At 51.9% G+C, this 16606-nt stretch overlaps 1 protein-coding gene across 2 annotated transcripts in view; it reads left to right on the top strand.

Moving 5' to 3' along the window:
* Positions 1-12254, top strand: part of PHGDH (phosphoglycerate dehydrogenase) — a 32722-nt gene extending 20468 nt beyond the window's left edge. For both annotated transcript variants that reach the window (XM_055584589.1, XM_055584590.1), the window contains 7 exons: positions 2516-2648; positions 3149-3297; positions 3725-3877; positions 8566-8698; positions 9744-9874; positions 10839-11076; positions 11941-12254. In XM_055584589.1, coding sequence (XP_055440564.1) covers positions 2516-2648; positions 3149-3297; positions 3725-3877; positions 8566-8698; positions 9744-9874; positions 10839-11076; positions 11941-12095 — 1092 coding nt within the window. In that variant the 3' untranslated portion in view covers positions 12096-12254. The remainder of the gene's footprint in view (positions 1-2515; positions 2649-3148; positions 3298-3724; positions 3878-8565; positions 8699-9743; positions 9875-10838; positions 11077-11940) is intronic.
* Positions 12255-16606: the final 4352 nt, after the last annotated feature.

Here is a 16606-nt window from a genome sequence, read left to right as displayed (position 1 = left end):
AGTTAATTCTACCACCTAGAGGTAACCACTGTTGAAATGTTAGGCTTTGTGTTCTTTCTGTTTGTGTTTGGTTTAATCCTGGGCCAACTCTGAATGTTTTCTCAGGGAGCTTTCTTTTCATGGAACATTGAATTGTTGAAAGCCAGAGGAGGGGTCACTTTGAAATTTTCCACCTGTTCCTTTTCTTAAAGTTGAGGATCCAGGTCTGGAGGCTCTGACTTGCACCTGGACACACAGTTGACCACACTTGAGGCCAGACTCAGGCCCATCTCCTGGTTCAGAGTCCTTATCTTGGGTCCTGCAGACCTGCACAGCTCAGCCAACTGTCCTGCCTTCTTGAGCATTTCAGTACCTTTGAGATTCTTATGACTTCTACACCTCTTCCCCGTCAGGTCACTGTGGCTGACATGGGCCAGGCCCAAGGAGAGAGCCCGGGGCAGGCCTCTTGGGTAGACCAGGCAGGAAGTGGTTAGGTCTTTGCTGTTTCTAGAGAAAAATGCTTCTTACCTAGTTGCACATCCTTCCCAGCTGCTTGTGGGAACCTTCAAAGCATCGCCCCTGCTGAGAGGTATGTGGCTGGTAGCCAGGATTCTTTCTGATGTAAGAAGAGATATTTCCATCTCATTCTATCCCTGTTTTCTCAGGTGGGGGCTGTGGGCCTCCCCACTCCACCCCTGATTAGCAGATAGGAATTAGGAGCATGGACCCTGGATCCAGAATACTTGTGTCCTAATTCTGCCACTTGCTATCTTTATGACCTTGGTTAAATCATTTAATGGGCTTCCCAAGTGGCTCAGTGGTAAAGAATCTACCTGCCAGTGCAGGAGATGCAGGTTCAATCCCTGGATTGGGAAGATTCCCCTGGAGAAGAAAATGGCAACTCACTCCAGTATTCTTGCCTGGAGAATGCCATGGACAGAGGAGCCTAGTGGGCCGCAGTCTACGGGACCACAAAGAGTCAGACACAACTTAGCAACTGAGCATGCAAATCATTTAACCTCTGTCTTAGTTTCTTCGTATGTAGAACAGGGAAGTAATAGTGTCTAACTCATCAAGTATGAGATGCAAGTTGTCGTTTGTTGTTTAGTTGCTAAATTGTGTTCACCAGGTTCCTCTGTCCATGGGATTTCCCAGGCAGGCATACTGGAGTGGATTGCCATTGTCTTCTCCAGGGGATCTTCCCGATTCAGGGATCAAACCCTTGTCTCCTTCATTGGCAGGTGGATTCTTTACCAGTGAGCCACCAGGGAAGCCCCGTGAGGCACCTAGTTAATGCAAAGGGTGTTTGCCATCATCAGCCATGAGTCTGTGCCTTTTCTTCCTTCTCGTGAGCGTTGTCTTCTCTAGCGTTCCCTCTTCCCATCAATATGTGGTGACCTTTGGCTGATTTCATGGGGTCGATGAAGTTTACACCCCGAGTTTCCTGTCTGCCCTCATCTCCCAGGAGCCAACCTTCCCTCCGTCTCTTCAGCCTCAGGGAGGTACCTCTGCTTTGGGGGCTGTCCTCTCCCCACCAGCTCAGACCACGGTTCTTTCTGGATCCTCTCAACCCATGGTGCCTCTAAGTCTCACTTTCCTCCTCTTGATGTCCTTCCCCTCCCCAGTCAAGCTTGCCTTGTTGAAAGGATCTGCCTTTAGTCGTTTATACCTCTGCCTGATTAGTCGCCCAGTTACGCCTTCCAAGACGAGATACACTTTAAGCCTTGTGAAAAGAACCTTGGAGAGACAGGACCGTACTCTACCCACCTGGTGTCAGCCCTGGTGTTTCACCCCCTTCCCCGGTGGTGAGTCTGTCTTGTTGATAGCCCTGCTGGGCACCACCACCATCCTTCTCCCTTACCTCTTCCTCGCTCCGTTGAAGTGGGCGGCGTGCCTGCCCATCTTCTGGCCCCTGGGGCCTCCAGCTGCAGCCAGCTTCTCCCCTCCTTTCCCTCGTGCCCTCTGACTGCATCACTGCTCCCCACAGGATCATTCTTTCTCACAGGGGCTCCCCGCTTTCAAAGGGTGTCTGAGCTTTACTGGTTCAGCCACATACCAGCTGCTCCTGCTGGTTCATGGTCCAGAGCTTGGAGGTGGGCGAACCTCCCTTTGAATTCTGACCCTGCCTGCTCCAGCATGGATGCCCCACTTCCTTCAGATCAAGTAGGAAGAATAATAGTACCAACCCCCTTGAATTCCCGTGAGAGATAAATGGGTATTGTGGTAGTTGTTCAGTTGTGTCTGACTCTTTGCAGTCCCATGGACTCCGCCAGGCTCCTCTGTCCATGGACTTCTCCAGGCAAGAATACTGGAGTGGGTTGCCAGTCCCTTCTCCAGGGGATCTTCCCACCCCAGGGATTGAACTCCAGTCTCTGGCATTGCAGGCAGATTCTTTACCGTCTGAGCCACCAGGGAGGGAAGGCTTAACAGTAGTGCTCAGTTTCGAGTCAGTGCTCCATAAACGGTAGCCATGATTAATAATACCAGTACTGACAACCAATAGTGACACTTACCTCTGCCTCTCACACGTCCCCAGACCATAGGCTACGACCCCATCATCTCGCCAGAGGTCTCGGCCTCCTTCGGTGTGCAGCAGCTGCCCCTGGAGCAGATCTGGCCTCTCTGTGACTTTATCACTGTGCACACACCTCTCCTGCCCTCCACGACAGGTAGGTGTGTGGGTTGACCACAGAAGCCACCGACCAGGTAAGGGTGGGCCCTCAGTCTGGGCCTTCTGCCCACGCTGGGGACCAGCTATGGTGGGAAGGTGGCATCCACATCCTGTGAGCATGGAGCACGGTGATGCTTTGTTACACGGCCTGGCATCAGACTGAGGAGGGGTGAGCTGGCTGGAAATGCACAGGGTCTGGTTGAACTGGGTCAACGTGTAGGATCAGTGACCCTGTGGATACTTCCTTGGACCCTGTGGATACTAACATCTCAGGGACATTTGAGATGTTTCTCAACTCAACTGAGTCTGATCCAAATTTGTCACTAGGACTCCTGGCCCAGAGCATCTGAGAAGGGAGCAGTGAGACCAGAGAGGTTGTAGTCCCCCAGGAAGGAGGCGTGTGGGGAAGAGCCCGTGGTGGGGAAGGTGGGGCCTCCGGAGCCAGAGCAAGTGGTTCCCGACACCACCGCTGCAAGATGGCGTCTCCTTCCCTCCCAGGCCTGCTGAACGACAGCACCTTTGCCCAGTGCAAGAAGGGGGTGTGCGTGGTGAACTGTGCTCGAGGAGGGATCGTGGACGAAGGCGCCCTGCTCCGGGCCCTGCAGTCGGGTCAGTGTGCTGGCGCTGCGCTGGACGTGTTCACGGAGGTAAGTGCCTGCTCGGCGTAGCGGGCGGAGGGGAGGTGGGAACAAAGGGCCTTGAGCTGGAAGCCCAGCTGAGCAAAGGCCTTGGCTTACTGTCTCTAGTGGGAGAAATTATGTTGCCAAAAATAACACCTCTGTGTCAGGAGGTAGGTAGTATTAAGCCATCTTACAGATAGGGAAACTGAGGCTCAGAGAGATGGAGATGTGCCCAAAGCACATGAGTAGTAAGTGATGGAGCTGAGATTGGAATCCAGTCTACGACTCTGTCTGTTCTGCTGTGATGGAACATTCATGAGGAAGCTGATTATTACTGAGTCCACTGACCACCGGGCAAAACAGAAGTAGGAGTTGGCATTGCTCCTGCCCTCTCCCCCTCCAGTTTCTGAGGCAGTCCATAGCACCGCACCCAGAGATGTCTCTTTCTGGTCAGGAACCACCCCGGGACCGGGCCTTGGTGGACCATGAGAATGTCATCAGCTGCCCCCACCTGGGTGCCAGCACCAAGGAGGCCCAGAGTCGCTGCGGGGAGGAGATCGCCCTCCAGTTTGTGGACATGGTGAAGGGGAAGTCCCTGGCGGGGGTCGTAAGTATGCCTTGTGGGGCTGGGCCCGGAAGGAGAAGTCAGAGGAGGGCATGTTTTAGCTGGGAATGGGGACAGCGGGGCTGAGTAGTGACCAGATTCAGCCCTGGGAGCCTAAGATAAGGGACTGCACTTGACAACGGCCGGCAGTGCTCTGGGTGGGGCGGCAGGAGCTGCCCTGCAGTTTAGCCTCGAGAGCTGAGGCCCGGCACCCTGGAGCCAGCTTAGCTTGTTCTGTTGCAGGCTTGCTGCTGAGACCCCGGTTTTTTTTTTCCCCTGCGCCATGCCTCTGGAGAAAGGCTCCTTTGTTCTCTGCAGGCCTTGGGAGTGAAGGAGTGAGGCTGGTGTGATGGCGGGGTGCCCAAGGTTGGGTGAGTGGGGGGGACGGACCGAAGAGAAAGCCTTTCATAACCTCCACTTAGAATCCTGAGCAGAGGCCACCCTGCCCCCACAGCCTTCATCACCCCTGCTAAGGAACTCTCCACGCTTACTGGCCCCTTAATTTCCCCAAATCGTGACGTCTTGACTGTGCTCTCAATGGGCCCTTCCTGGTCCTTTGTTTCTTCTCCAAGCTGAACCTGACTTATACTTCAAGTCCTGTCTCATTCATTCAGTCTTCAGATGGTCCCTAAACTCTGGTGGGTGCCAGATGCTATTATAGCCCTTTGGGGACACAGGGGTGAATAAGGGGGGCTTGCCAGGTGGCGCTAGTAGTAAAGACCCTGCCTGCTCATGCAGGAGATGTGGGATCAATTCCTGGGTTGGGAAGATCCCCTGGAGGAGGGCACAGCAACCCAGTCCAGTATTCTTTCCTGAAGAATCCCATGGACAGAGGAGCCTGGTGGGCTGCAGTCCATAGGGTCGCAAAAGAGTCGGACATGACTGAAGCGACTTGGCACGGCAGGGGTGAATTAGGAACGCATGACTCTTCTTCAAGGGGCTTGCCACCTACCCCTTCACGAGTATCTGCTTGGCCTGTCTCACTCCATCCCAATCCTTTTGCCATGAGCCACATTCTTGTTATTAAGATTTCATGAGTTTATATTTTAGTCCTTAATTATACTCTTTAAGTTTTCAGAGGATAAAAAAAAAAAACCCAAAGCAGGATGTAAGCTTTTTCTGCAGCTCATGTGGCTCTACCCCAAATACTTAACCAATAATGAATGGGGGGGCAGGGCTGGAGGGTGGTCCCTGACCTTCCTGGCTGACCTTCAGCATAGGGCTTTTCGCTTCTGAGGACAGAGTTATGGTGGGAGAGACACAGACTGCTTTGTTCAGCCCTTGTTTGGGAGCCCAACTCTCCAGGCCACTGTGACCGCTACACGCTGAGAAAGTAAGGGACCCATGAAATGTCCCCTTCTTACTTATGTGGTCAGATCTCAGTCAGATCATTAAACTTAGTCTCAAATTAGGAACAAATGCCTGTTTTACCCTGCAGTGGCTCGGGTACCACAGGCATTTGTAAGAAAGACCTCCTTGTCACCCAGGAAGCCCCATTGTCCCTCATTCTTTACTGGGTCCTCTCCAGTTCCTTTCTGCTGTGACCTGAGGCACAGACTAGCTTGAGGATCAGGTTGGCACCCGAATGCCTTGGCTCTTCCTGGAGCCTCCTGCTCACCTTCTAGAGAAGATAGATGCCTCTTTTGACTCGGCAGACCTCTGGGCGAGCAGCACCCTGGCCTGCGTGGGGAAGGAACCAGGTGTGGCGCATGCCTGTGGGGCTTCTCTGGTGAGCGCTTTCCCCCTGCCGTCTGCAGTTCTCCCCCCCAGCCGTCACCTGGCCCTTCAGTTCTCGCCTCGCAGTTCTGGGACTCACTGCCCTTTCTTTCTGTGCACTTCAGAGAGGATCAAAGGGGAGCCGGCCGTGGGGCACAATCACACCCGGGACCTCATCACACAGCAGGGTCTGCTGGGGAGTCCTGCCTCCTCAGCTGTTTCCATCTTTAAGGCTCCATCTTCTTTAATTCTCTGCCAGTTTTCTCTGTGGAAACAGGAATAGAAAGATCTACGTTTTCCTTTCATTACATCTGCTTGATTGATTTGCATCCAACCCCAGGATTCTAATTAAATCCTTCTTAGATGATTCTCTTTACAGGTTGCCTCAGTGTAAGTGGCCAGATACTTAACTCAGAGACATCTTGAGCCACAAGACGAAATAGACATTTTGACCCTGAACATGCTGCTTTGTTGTCAGCGGGGAGTCCAGCTGGCCAGACCCCAGACTTCACAGCATTGGAGGATAATGTGGCTTCTGCCTCTTTGCAACTGCCCAGCAGGCCTGTGTGGACTTCATAGGAGTCTGCATTTGAAGAGTGATAGGATCATCAAAAGTGTATGAATTCAGGGAGTTCCCTGGTGGTCCCGTAGTTAGGACTCAGTGCTTTCACTACTGTGGCCTGGGTTCAGTCCCTGGTTGGGGAACTGGGATCCCACACGCTGTGTGATATGGCAAAAAAAAAAAAAAAGTGTATAAATCCCGCCTTACAAATTGTGGTATTTAGACAGAGTGTTTTGTGACAGTGTAAAAACACACTTAAAATCAAGATATAAAATAAAAATGTTGAGCATCTTTTCATGTGTTTGTTAGCCATCTGTATGTCTTCTTTGGAGAAATGTCGATTTAGTTCTTTGGCCCATTTTTTGATTGGGTCATTTATTTTTCTGGAATTGAGCTGTAGGAGTTGCTTGTATATTTTTGAGATTAGTTGTTTGTCAGTTGCTTCATTTGCTATTATTTTCTCCCATTCTGAAGGCTGCCTTTTCACCTTGCTAATAGTTTCCTTTGTTGTGCAGAAGCTTTTAAGTTTAATTAGGTCCCATTTGTTTATTTTTGCTTTTATTTCCATATTCTGGGAGGTGGGTCATAGAGGATCCTGCTGTGATGTATGTCGGAGAGTGTTTTGCCTATGTTCTCCTCTAGGAGTTTTATAGTTTCTGGTCTTACATTGAGATCTTTAATCCATTTTGAGTTTATTTTTGTGTATGGTGTTAGAAAGTGTTCTAGTTTCATTCTTTTACAAGTGGTTGACCAGTTTTCCCAGCACCACTTGTTGAAGAGATTGTCTTTAATCCATTGTATATTCTTGCCTCCTTTGTCAAAGATAAGGTGTCCATATGTGCGTGGATTTATCTCTGGGCTTTCTATTTTGTTCCATTGATCTATATTTCTGTCTTTGTGCCACTACCATACTGTCTTGATAACTGTGGCTTTGTAATAGAGCCTGAAGTCAGGTAGGTTGATTCCTCCAGTTCCATCAACATCACTCATTATCAGAGAAATGCAAATCAAAACCACTATGAGGTACCATTTCACTCCAGTCAGAATGGCTGCGATCCAAAAGTCTACAAGCAATAAATGCTGGAGAGGGTGTGGAGAAAAGGGAACCCTCTTACACTGTTGGTGGGAATGCAAACTAGTCCAGCCACTATGGAGAACAGTGTGGAGATTCCTTAAAAAACTGGGAATAGAACTGCCTTATGATCCAGCAATCCCACTGCTGGCGTACACACTGAGGAAACCAGAAGGGAAAGACACACGTGTACCCCAATGTTCATCGCAACACTGTTTATAATAGCCAGGACATGGAAGCAACCTAGATGTCCATCAACAGATGAATGGATAAGAAAGCAGTGGTACATATACACAATGGAGTATTACTCAGCCATTAAAAAGAATACATTTGAATCCGTTCTAATGAGGTGGATGAAACTGGAGCCTATTATACAGAGTGAAGTAAGCCAGAAAGAAAAACACCAATACAGTATACTAACACATATATATGGAATTTAGAAAGATGGTAACAATAACCCTATGTACGAGACAGCAAAAGAGACACTGATGTATAGAACAGTCTTATGGACTCTGTGGGAGAGGGAGAGGGTGGGGAGATTTGGGAGAATGGCATTGAAGCATGTATAATATCATGTATGAAACGAGTCGCCAGTCCAGGTTCGATGCACGATATGGGATGCTTTGGGCTGGTGCACTGGGACGACCCAGAGGGAGGGTATGGGGAGGGAGGAGGGAGGAGGGTTCAGGATGGGAAACACAGGTATACCTGTGGTGGATTCATTTCGATATTTGGCAAAACTAATACAATATTGTAAAGTTTAAAAATAAAATAAAATTAAAAACACACACACACACACAAAAACAAGTATATACTTTAAAAAAAAATAAAAGAAAATAAAAATGAAGGCAGATAGGAAAGCCATTCCCGAAAGACCCACTAGTCTAGGTCTAAGTGATCTGTGACTCTCCACATGCTTTACATCAAAGACCCATCTTCCTTCCTTTGCACAGGAAAATCAAATCTCTGGTGGAGTTGGGGAGGGGTGGAGGCACATTCAGAGAAGAGGGAGATGTCCCTTCCCTCTCTTCCCTGCTCCCCTCTTGGCAGTTTGAAGTGGGGGAGCCTTTTGTGCTTAGGGGAGCCAATAGGGGGAGCCAGGGAGCTGTGCCGTTTTCTGGCTGTATAGCGCTCCTCAGCGACAGGAACAAGCTTGTCATCTTGTGGGTGGCTGATGAAGGTTATCACCCCAAGACACCCAAAAACCAGGCTGGCCCCCTCCTGCCTGCTATCCATGTGGAGCTGAGGCTTGGCCTTAAGACCTTGTCTGGGAGCCGATTCGGGCAGGGGTGCCCTGTCCCTCCCCTTCATGACCTCAGTCCTGCTCCCTTTTCTCTGCAGGTAAATGCCCAGGCCCTTGCCAGCATCTTCTGTCCACACACCAAGCCTTGGGTCAGTCTGGCTAAAGCTCTTGGGGCGCTGATGCAGGCCTGGGCTGGGTCTCCCAAAGGGACCATCCAGGTGGTGACACAGGGTGAGTTGGGCACTCTGCAGAGGGAGGGCAAAGAGGGCTGTGGACTCCTGCAATCCCAGCGGATGTGTCTGCTGCAGGCCACAGACCAGAGAGGGGCTCGGAGACACCCCCGTTCTTGTGACCCCGCGTCTCACATTCCATTTGAGTATGGCTCGCTTGCTACCAAGTGAGGACAGAAAGGGAGGGGCACACAGTCATTGGGAAGTCTGCTTAATTTTCCTAAGTCCTGTTATGCCGTATTTTTAAAATGTGCACGTTTGGGATGCGAGAAGGACCTCCACAAGGTTCGGAGTTTCCTGTGGGAGGCAGTAGGATGGATGGAGGGAGTCCGGGGGAAGCGACAGAACCTCTATTCTGGTTTTGACCCGGTTGCTTACCTGCCCTGGGACTTCCCCTTCTCTGAGCCATGGGTTCTTCACCCGTGAAGTGAAAGCTGAGGCGGGTGTTTCAGACGAGGCAGGTGCTGGGGGTATTTTGTGCTCTGGAACATTCTAAGGTGGGCTCTCCAGCAGGCTGACGTCCTCAGGGGCTCAGCTGGGGAGTGGGTCCCCTGTGCTCTGCAGAGGCCTGTCCTCCCCACTGACTGTTGGACATCTGCTCACTTGCAGAAAGGCTGGAGTGGTGGGGTGGTGGTGGGGTAGACCGCTAGCGTTGCCAATACCTGGAAGGGGCAGAGCCAGGGAGGTTGGCTCAGGTGCTTCGGTTGCCCCTTTCTGCTTCCACTTCCTGAGACCAGCAAGGGTGAAGTGCCAAGTAGGGGTGAGGGTACAGGCAGACCCAGGTGGCCGGCTGGGGACAGTGGAGTTGGGCTGGGTTCTGGAGAGGAGTTTCTTACAGTGGTGTAGAGCCTCCCTGGTGTGGACCCCCAGTATGTCCCCCACCCCTGGCTGCCTCTCCATCCCCCAGAACTGCCCAGCAGCCTGGGCTTGGGCCCCCCCAGGGCGGTGAGGAGCCGTGTGACCCAGGGCTCAGGGCTGGGGTGCACTGCCCGCTCCCGTGTTGCTCAACACACAGCGCCCTGACGGCAACTTCTCTCCGTCCCCAGGATCATCCCTGAAGAACTCCGGGAGCTGCCTGGCCCCCGCAGTCATCATCGGCCTCCTGAAGGACGCGTCCCAGCAGGCAAATGTGAACCTGGTGAACGCCATGCTGCTGGTGAAAGAGGCTGGCCTCGATGTGCGCACCCTCCCCGCCCCTCCCCTCCTTCCCCTCCCCTCCCCTCCTTCCCCTCCCCTCCACCCCTCAGCACTGCCTTTCTCCCTTGTGTTCAGAGCTCCTCGCAGCTCTGCTCACTGATGGGGACTCCCCAGGGCGTGAGTCCTGTCGGTGACAGTGCCTCCCTGTGGGAGACAGCCATGACCTCCCCTCCGCCAACCCCCGAGCATCAGCATGAGAACTGACACTGTGAAAGTGCTGTGTGCATAACTGCTCTGTGAGCGAGAGGGCCAGCAGGACCCCCACTTCACAGCCAAGAAGGCGATCTCAGAGCCCGGCTGGGAGCTGGGAGGTGGCCCCGCATCAGCCTCTAACTCTCCATCCAGCACTCCTTTACCACCCCACCCAGGGTCTGGGCTAGTCTGCAAACTCCGGGAGCTCGCCACACCTCCTCTTATCCTCTGCAGCCCCTCATGGGCTTCCCTGTGGTGTCTTCCCTTCTGGTTCCATCTTAAGATCAAAGTCTGTGTTTCTCAGCCAGTGCGAGCTGGCGGAGGCAGTGGGCAGTGAGCTCCCGTGGCCCCCTTCCTCTCCTTCGCCTGCTCTCTGACATCCTGGGTTGGCCACTGCTTCTGTGTAGGGAGCAGGAAGTCAGCACCGGAGGGATCAGGCTGGACTGCCTCTGGTGGCTGGGCTGCTTGTCCAGCCCTTCTTCAGGGATGATCCTGGGGACAGAGAGAAGTCTGCCTCCCTCCCTCTGCCTTCTCCTCCCACTCTCCCCTCCAAGCCTTTACCTGTATCCGGTAGATCTCTTCGCCCTCCTTCAGGGAGGAAGCTCATACTCAGGGGCGCCAGGCTTGCCCATCTGCCCTCTCCCCTGACCCTGAATTGCTAAGTGTGGCAGCCAGGCTGATGCCCTACAGATTGGCATTTAGGCCAAGGGAGGGAGTGGGCGTCACTGTGCCTCTTTGCCTCCTCTCTGCAGGTGACCACCTCCCACAACCCTGCCACACCAGGGGAGCAGGACTTCGGGGAATGCCTGCTGACCGTGGCCCTGGCAGGTGCCCCCTACCAGGCCGTGGGCTTGGTCCAGGGCACCAAGCCTGTGCTGCAGGCGCTCAACGGAGCTGTCTTCAGACCAGAAGTGCCTCTCCACCCCGGCCAGCCACTGCTCATGTTCCGGGCTCAGGCCTCCAACCCTGTGATGCTGCCAACCATGATTGGTGAGGAGGGCCAGTGGGGCTGGCCAGTGCCCTGGAGGCAGGGACGGCTGTGTGTGTGTGGGGAGGGCTCTGTCCTGGGATTGCAGTCTGTGGATTTCTGCCTCCTTCAGCCCCTCTTCATGCCTGCAGGCATCACTGGATCTGCAGCAGTTTCCAGAACATGTGGGGCTGGATGTGGAATTGCGAGATTAATTGCCTTATCTGAGGTTGCAGAGCCATGCGGCAGGGGTGGGACCCCAGAGCCCCTGTTACTAGCCAGGTGCTCACCAGGTTAAGGACTCAGTTTGAGACGGCCTATAGAAGTGTATCCTGGAGTTCAGAGCCACTGAGTTGCAGGTTTCCTGATGGCAGGGCTGGGTGGTGGTCAGCCTGATTTAACAAAGCCTGTCTGAGCATCCCCTCCAGCAGTCGTGGGCATCTTGGACTTGCCTCAGGCCCCTGGCACCACCTGCTCAGGGTCCTGGGGCACTTCCAAGTATGACAGAGAATGAGTGTCCACAGGCCTCAGGGGGCCTGATATCAATGTCCTTGCCAGATGCCAAGAGGAACTTTCCCCTGCTTTTCTCCCTTGTGGGTGGTCCGGATAAAACTGCCAGCCAGCAAGTCCAGCTGGTGGCTTTGGCTCTTTGTGGCTAATCTTCCCTCCCCTGCCTTGCCTGATGGTCAGGGTGTTCCTGAAGCTACTGGAATAGTGAGGGAGCTGACCAGAGCCCTTTGTTCCCTCTGTCTCAGCTCTTCAGTTCTGAGACCATCACCCCTGTTGCAATACTGGTGTCAGAAATCAAGACTTGTGAGCCCACTCCCAGCCTCCTGCTTCTCCTTCCCCTGTGCCTGGTGCTAACCAGGGGTTTCTTCTACTTCCAGGCCTCCTTGCAGAGGCAGGGGTGCAGCTGCTGTCCTACCAGAGCTCCGTGGTGTCAGATGGGGAGACCTGGCACGTCATGAGTATCTCCTCCCTGCTCCCCAGCCTGGAGCCCTGGAAGCCGCACGTGACCGAGGCTTTCCAGTTCTGCTTCTAACCTTGGGCTCTCCCGTCCCAGCCTCGTGGGATTTTCTAAAGAAACATATCCATTGGGAGAGGAGATCCACATTTCTGGGGCTGACACTGCTTGTGTCTCCTCTGACTCCTATCTTCCTGTGGTACAGCAATCACCTCCCAATAAAGAGCCTACCCTCTACTCTCTGGGCAGTGTTGTGTTGTCATTACCTGGAAGAGCCACCGGAGGGCATCCGCGGGCAGCCGTGGGGCTGGGCTTTGGCTGCAGGTGAGTAGGAGACATAAAGGGAGACCCATAAAGAGAGATCTAGATGGGTGGACTACATGTCTGTGCGGGGGTGCTCTGAAGAGGACCCTTTCCCTGTGTCTCAAGTTTTTAAGAGACATTTTTATAGGAACAAACCTCAAGGATTTGAGCAAGTGCCTGTGCTATTTTGGAGAAGGAAATGGCAACCCACTCCAGTATTCTTGCCTGGAGAATTCCATGGATGGAGGAGCCTGGTGGGCTGCAGTCCATGGGGTTGCAAAGTCAGACAGGGCTGAGCGACTAACACACACACACTGTGCTATTTTAGACTCCCCCTTCCGCCTGGGTACATAGATGCGCACTGATGAATGTAATTCACCAAACATGCACGGCATTGTGTGCCAGGCATTGGGCTAGGTGTTCTGCCCAGGGGGAGGTTTATTAGAGCTCAGACTGCTTCTGTAGACATCTCCCTCTGCTGGGGGACAGAGCACACATGTCATTGGAAGCAGTGAGGAAAGAGCCACAACGGGTGTGTGTGAATTCTGTTGAGACCAGAGGAGAAAGTCATTTGAGTTGAGGGTGGTGGCTCCCAGGAGATGTTTGGAAAGGTTTCATAAGAGGAAGAAAGTGTGAGTAAAGGCATGGGGCCTGAGGATATTTGGCAAATTCACAAAGCCAGTTTCGTATGGTGTGTGTGTGCACACGCATGCTCAGTTGCTTCAGTCATGTCCATCTCTTCACAACACTATGGACCATAATCTGCCAGGCTCCTCTGTCCATGGGATTCTCCAGGCAAGAATACTGGAGTGGATTGCCATGCCCTCCTCCAGGGGATCTTCCTGACCCAAGGGTCGAACCCACGTCCCTTGTGTTTCCTGCTTTGGCAGGTGAGTTCTTTACCACTAGCACAACCTGGGAAGCCCCAGTTTAGTATAGGATAGACAGTATATAACATGATTTTAAGATTTTCATGAAACATGTCGGAATAGTACTCCTGTGCCTTAAGGGTTTCACCTTTTGAGGGTTGTTTTCCCTCTATCGGTAAGGGATTGTCTATTCCCACCTCACACCCAGTAGCACCTGTTTTGGAGACTTCCCCAAGCCGAGAAGGCTCGATACAGGGTAACTGATTGCCACTGGCAGCAGCAAACCCATTCCTGTGGCCTCAGTGCTGTGACTAAACCGAAGGTCCATAGAAATTCCGCCTGTAGCCACTCCCTGTGCTGACATCTGCCAGGACATCATAACATGTGTCAGGGCCTTGCACACCTGGAAGGGGATGGACTGGGACGTGAACAGCAAAGTGGCTTGGAGCTGCTCTGAGCTTGAGCACAGTGTTTCACTCCCCTAAGCCTTTGTTCCCTCATCAGTAAGAGGGACAGTGAGACCTCTCAGGATTGAATGGATAACAAGTGATTTGTGGCAAGTGCCTAAGGCACTTGGTAAACATTGGTTCCTTCATCCATAGGCCTTTCTTTCAGAGCAGATGAGCAGGTCTCACTCAGGGCTCTTACATGGAATCCTGTGCACCAAAGGGCCCTCCCTTAACCCTAGTAGTAATGTTTTGCCAGATCTAGACATGGTTGCCCTGACATCAGACAACCCATTCCCTCCGAATGGAAAGAGATCTTGCAGAATGTGGCATCTGGTTGTTGGGGGGTGGGGTGCCACCAGAGCCCACTACTAGCTAGAAAGATGGGCTGAGATTGATGAAGTTAAACTTAGTTAAAAGTAAAGTTGAGCTCAGAAGCTTCTCTTGGTGGCTCAGTGGTAAAGAGTCCGCCTGCCAATGCAGGAAACACAGGTTCGATCCCTGATTCAAGAGGACCCCCACGTGCCACAGAGCAACTAAGCCCGTGCACCGCAAGTATTGAGTCCGTGCTCTAGAGCCTGGGTACCACAAGTCTTGAGCCCATGTGCTGCAGCTACTGAAGCCTGCATGGCCTGGAGCCTGTGCTCTGCAACAAGAGAAGCCACTGCAGTGAGAAGCCCACATTCCGCAACTAGAGAGCAGCCCCTGCTCGCCACAGCTGGAGAAAGCTCAAGCTCGTGCACAGAAAGACCTAGCATAGCCAAAAAAAAAAAAGTCTAACTCAACTTTCAGCTTCCCAAACTCCTCTAGACAGACCATATTTTGTGCTCTAAGGTCAGAGCAACCCAAAGTAATTTAGAATTACTCAAGTAATTTAGAAACCCAAAATTACTTGAACAGCCCCCAGTATCTTCCTAGACATGAGTGGCCAGTGAAGGCATGGGACACATTCACTGCATCACTTTGTCCACATAAACGCTCCTAAATTTAAAAAAGCAAGTGTGTTTAAGATCCAGCTGGTGCTGGCTATGCCTTCATGTTAGTCTGTGGTTTGTGGTGTCTCCACACCACCTAACCTTAGCATGGAATTCCTTCTTGTGTACCTTGGCTGGTAAGCAAGGGTTTGCTTCCCATGGTGGAGACAGAACAAATACTGGGACAGGAGAGAACTGGCTTCGGAACGCTGACTCCTAGAATTCTGAGGTTTAGAAATGTGTGCATGTGTGTCTAATATGTGCCCTGAGGACAGGAAGTTGCCTCATGGTCAGTAGACTGACTCATTGTCCACATCCGTTTTTTTTTTTAATTAATTCATTTTATTTTTTGACTGTGCTGGGTCTCTGTTGCCGTGTGCAGGCTTTCTCTAGTTGCAGCAAGTGGGGTCCGTGCGTGGGCTTCTCCTTGTGACTTTTCTTGTTGTGGAGCACAGCCTCTTGGGCGTGTGGCCTTCAGGAGCTGTGGTGCATGGGCTTAGCTGCCCCATGGCATGTAGGATTCTCCCGGACCAAGGATTGAACCTGTGTCCCCTGCATTGGCAGGCGGACTCTTAACCACTGGGCCGGCCACCAAGGAAGTCCTCCACATCTGTTTTAATATGATATGTAGGTATTCTTGATTGAGATGCCTGCAACAGGCCACAATACCCTTCCCTAGTCGTCACTCCATCCTCTTTCCTGCTCTAGGTTGTCCTGGGTGACTTTTTTGCCCACACAGGGAAGTTCTTTATCTGCATGAGAGTAGCTGACCTGAAGGTGAAATAGTGACGGGGCAACTGAAAAGTCATTCCCTTATCTGCTGACCTGACACAGGAGGAGGGGGCTTTCTTCGGAGTCCGTTTTCATGAAGTGGGTCCGGAGTTACCAGAAGACGGCCTAGGGCTTAGTATCAAAGTTAGTGACGTGGAGGAGCTGAAGAGGCTGGGAGCCCCTGTCTGTGCGGTAGTGACAATGACCAGTGCCCTTCTGGGCGCCCTGCAGCCAGACCAGGGCTGACGCTCAGCTGGCACCCTGATACCTTCATTGTTAAATACTAATATTTTTAATATCACCCCCACAGTGTCCAAATGACTCTCAAGTGGAGGCAGGCCTGGTTCCGGCACTGGGTGACACAGAAGCTCCTGATTGCTAAGGCCAATGGAGGAGATTTAGCACCAAGACCCCCCAGTGAACTATACGGAGGGAAGGCAAGGCCCCGAGTTCCCTTCTTCAAGAATTCAGATGACCATCACACTGAGTGGAATAAGTCAGACAGAGAAAGACAAATATCATACGATATCATATGGCTTGGGGGCTTCCCAGGTGGCTGTAGGAGTAAAGAACCCACCTGCCAATGCAGAAGACATACGAGATGTGGGTTCGATCCCTGGGTCAGGAAGATCCCCCGGAGGAGGGCATGGCAATCCACTCCAGTATCATATTGCTTATATGCAAAATCTGAAGAATAAAAAAAGATACAAATGAATTTTTTTTACAAAACAGAAAGAAACAAACTCAGAGACTTAAAGAATGAATTTATGGTTACCAAGAGGGAAGGACTGGGGGCAGAGAGACAGATTGGGAGTTTGGGATTGACATGTACACACTATTGTGTTTAAAATAGATAACCAACAGGGGACTAACCACTGTATAGCACAGGCAACTCTGCTTAATATTCTGTTATAACCTAAATGGGAAAAGAATTTGGAAAAGAAAAGATACATGTGTATGTATAACTGAATCACTTTGCTGAAACTAACACAAAACTGTTAACACCTATGCTCCAACGTATATACATATATATATTTATGAACTCGGGGGAATATGGGCTTTTCTCTCATGACTACAGACACTACTGCAGGGATCTTAGCAAAGGTGTACACTGTCCTGCCTGGGGTGCCAACTAGACTGAGGGCCCCCAAACAGCTTGTTGAGGAGCAGGCAAAGGTTGGGGCAGGGATGGGGGTTGGTAGCCAAGCGGGGTTTGTGGGTGGCAG

This window comes from Bubalus kerabau, chromosome 6 (assembly GCF_029407905.1).
Source record: "Bubalus kerabau isolate K-KA32 ecotype Philippines breed swamp buffalo chromosome 6, PCC_UOA_SB_1v2, whole genome shotgun sequence".
Classification (NCBI taxonomy): domain Eukaryota; kingdom Metazoa; phylum Chordata; class Mammalia; order Artiodactyla; family Bovidae; genus Bubalus; species Bubalus kerabau.
The sequence above is the reverse complement of the archived record's forward strand: the minus strand, read 5'-3'. Positions and strand labels throughout refer to the sequence as shown.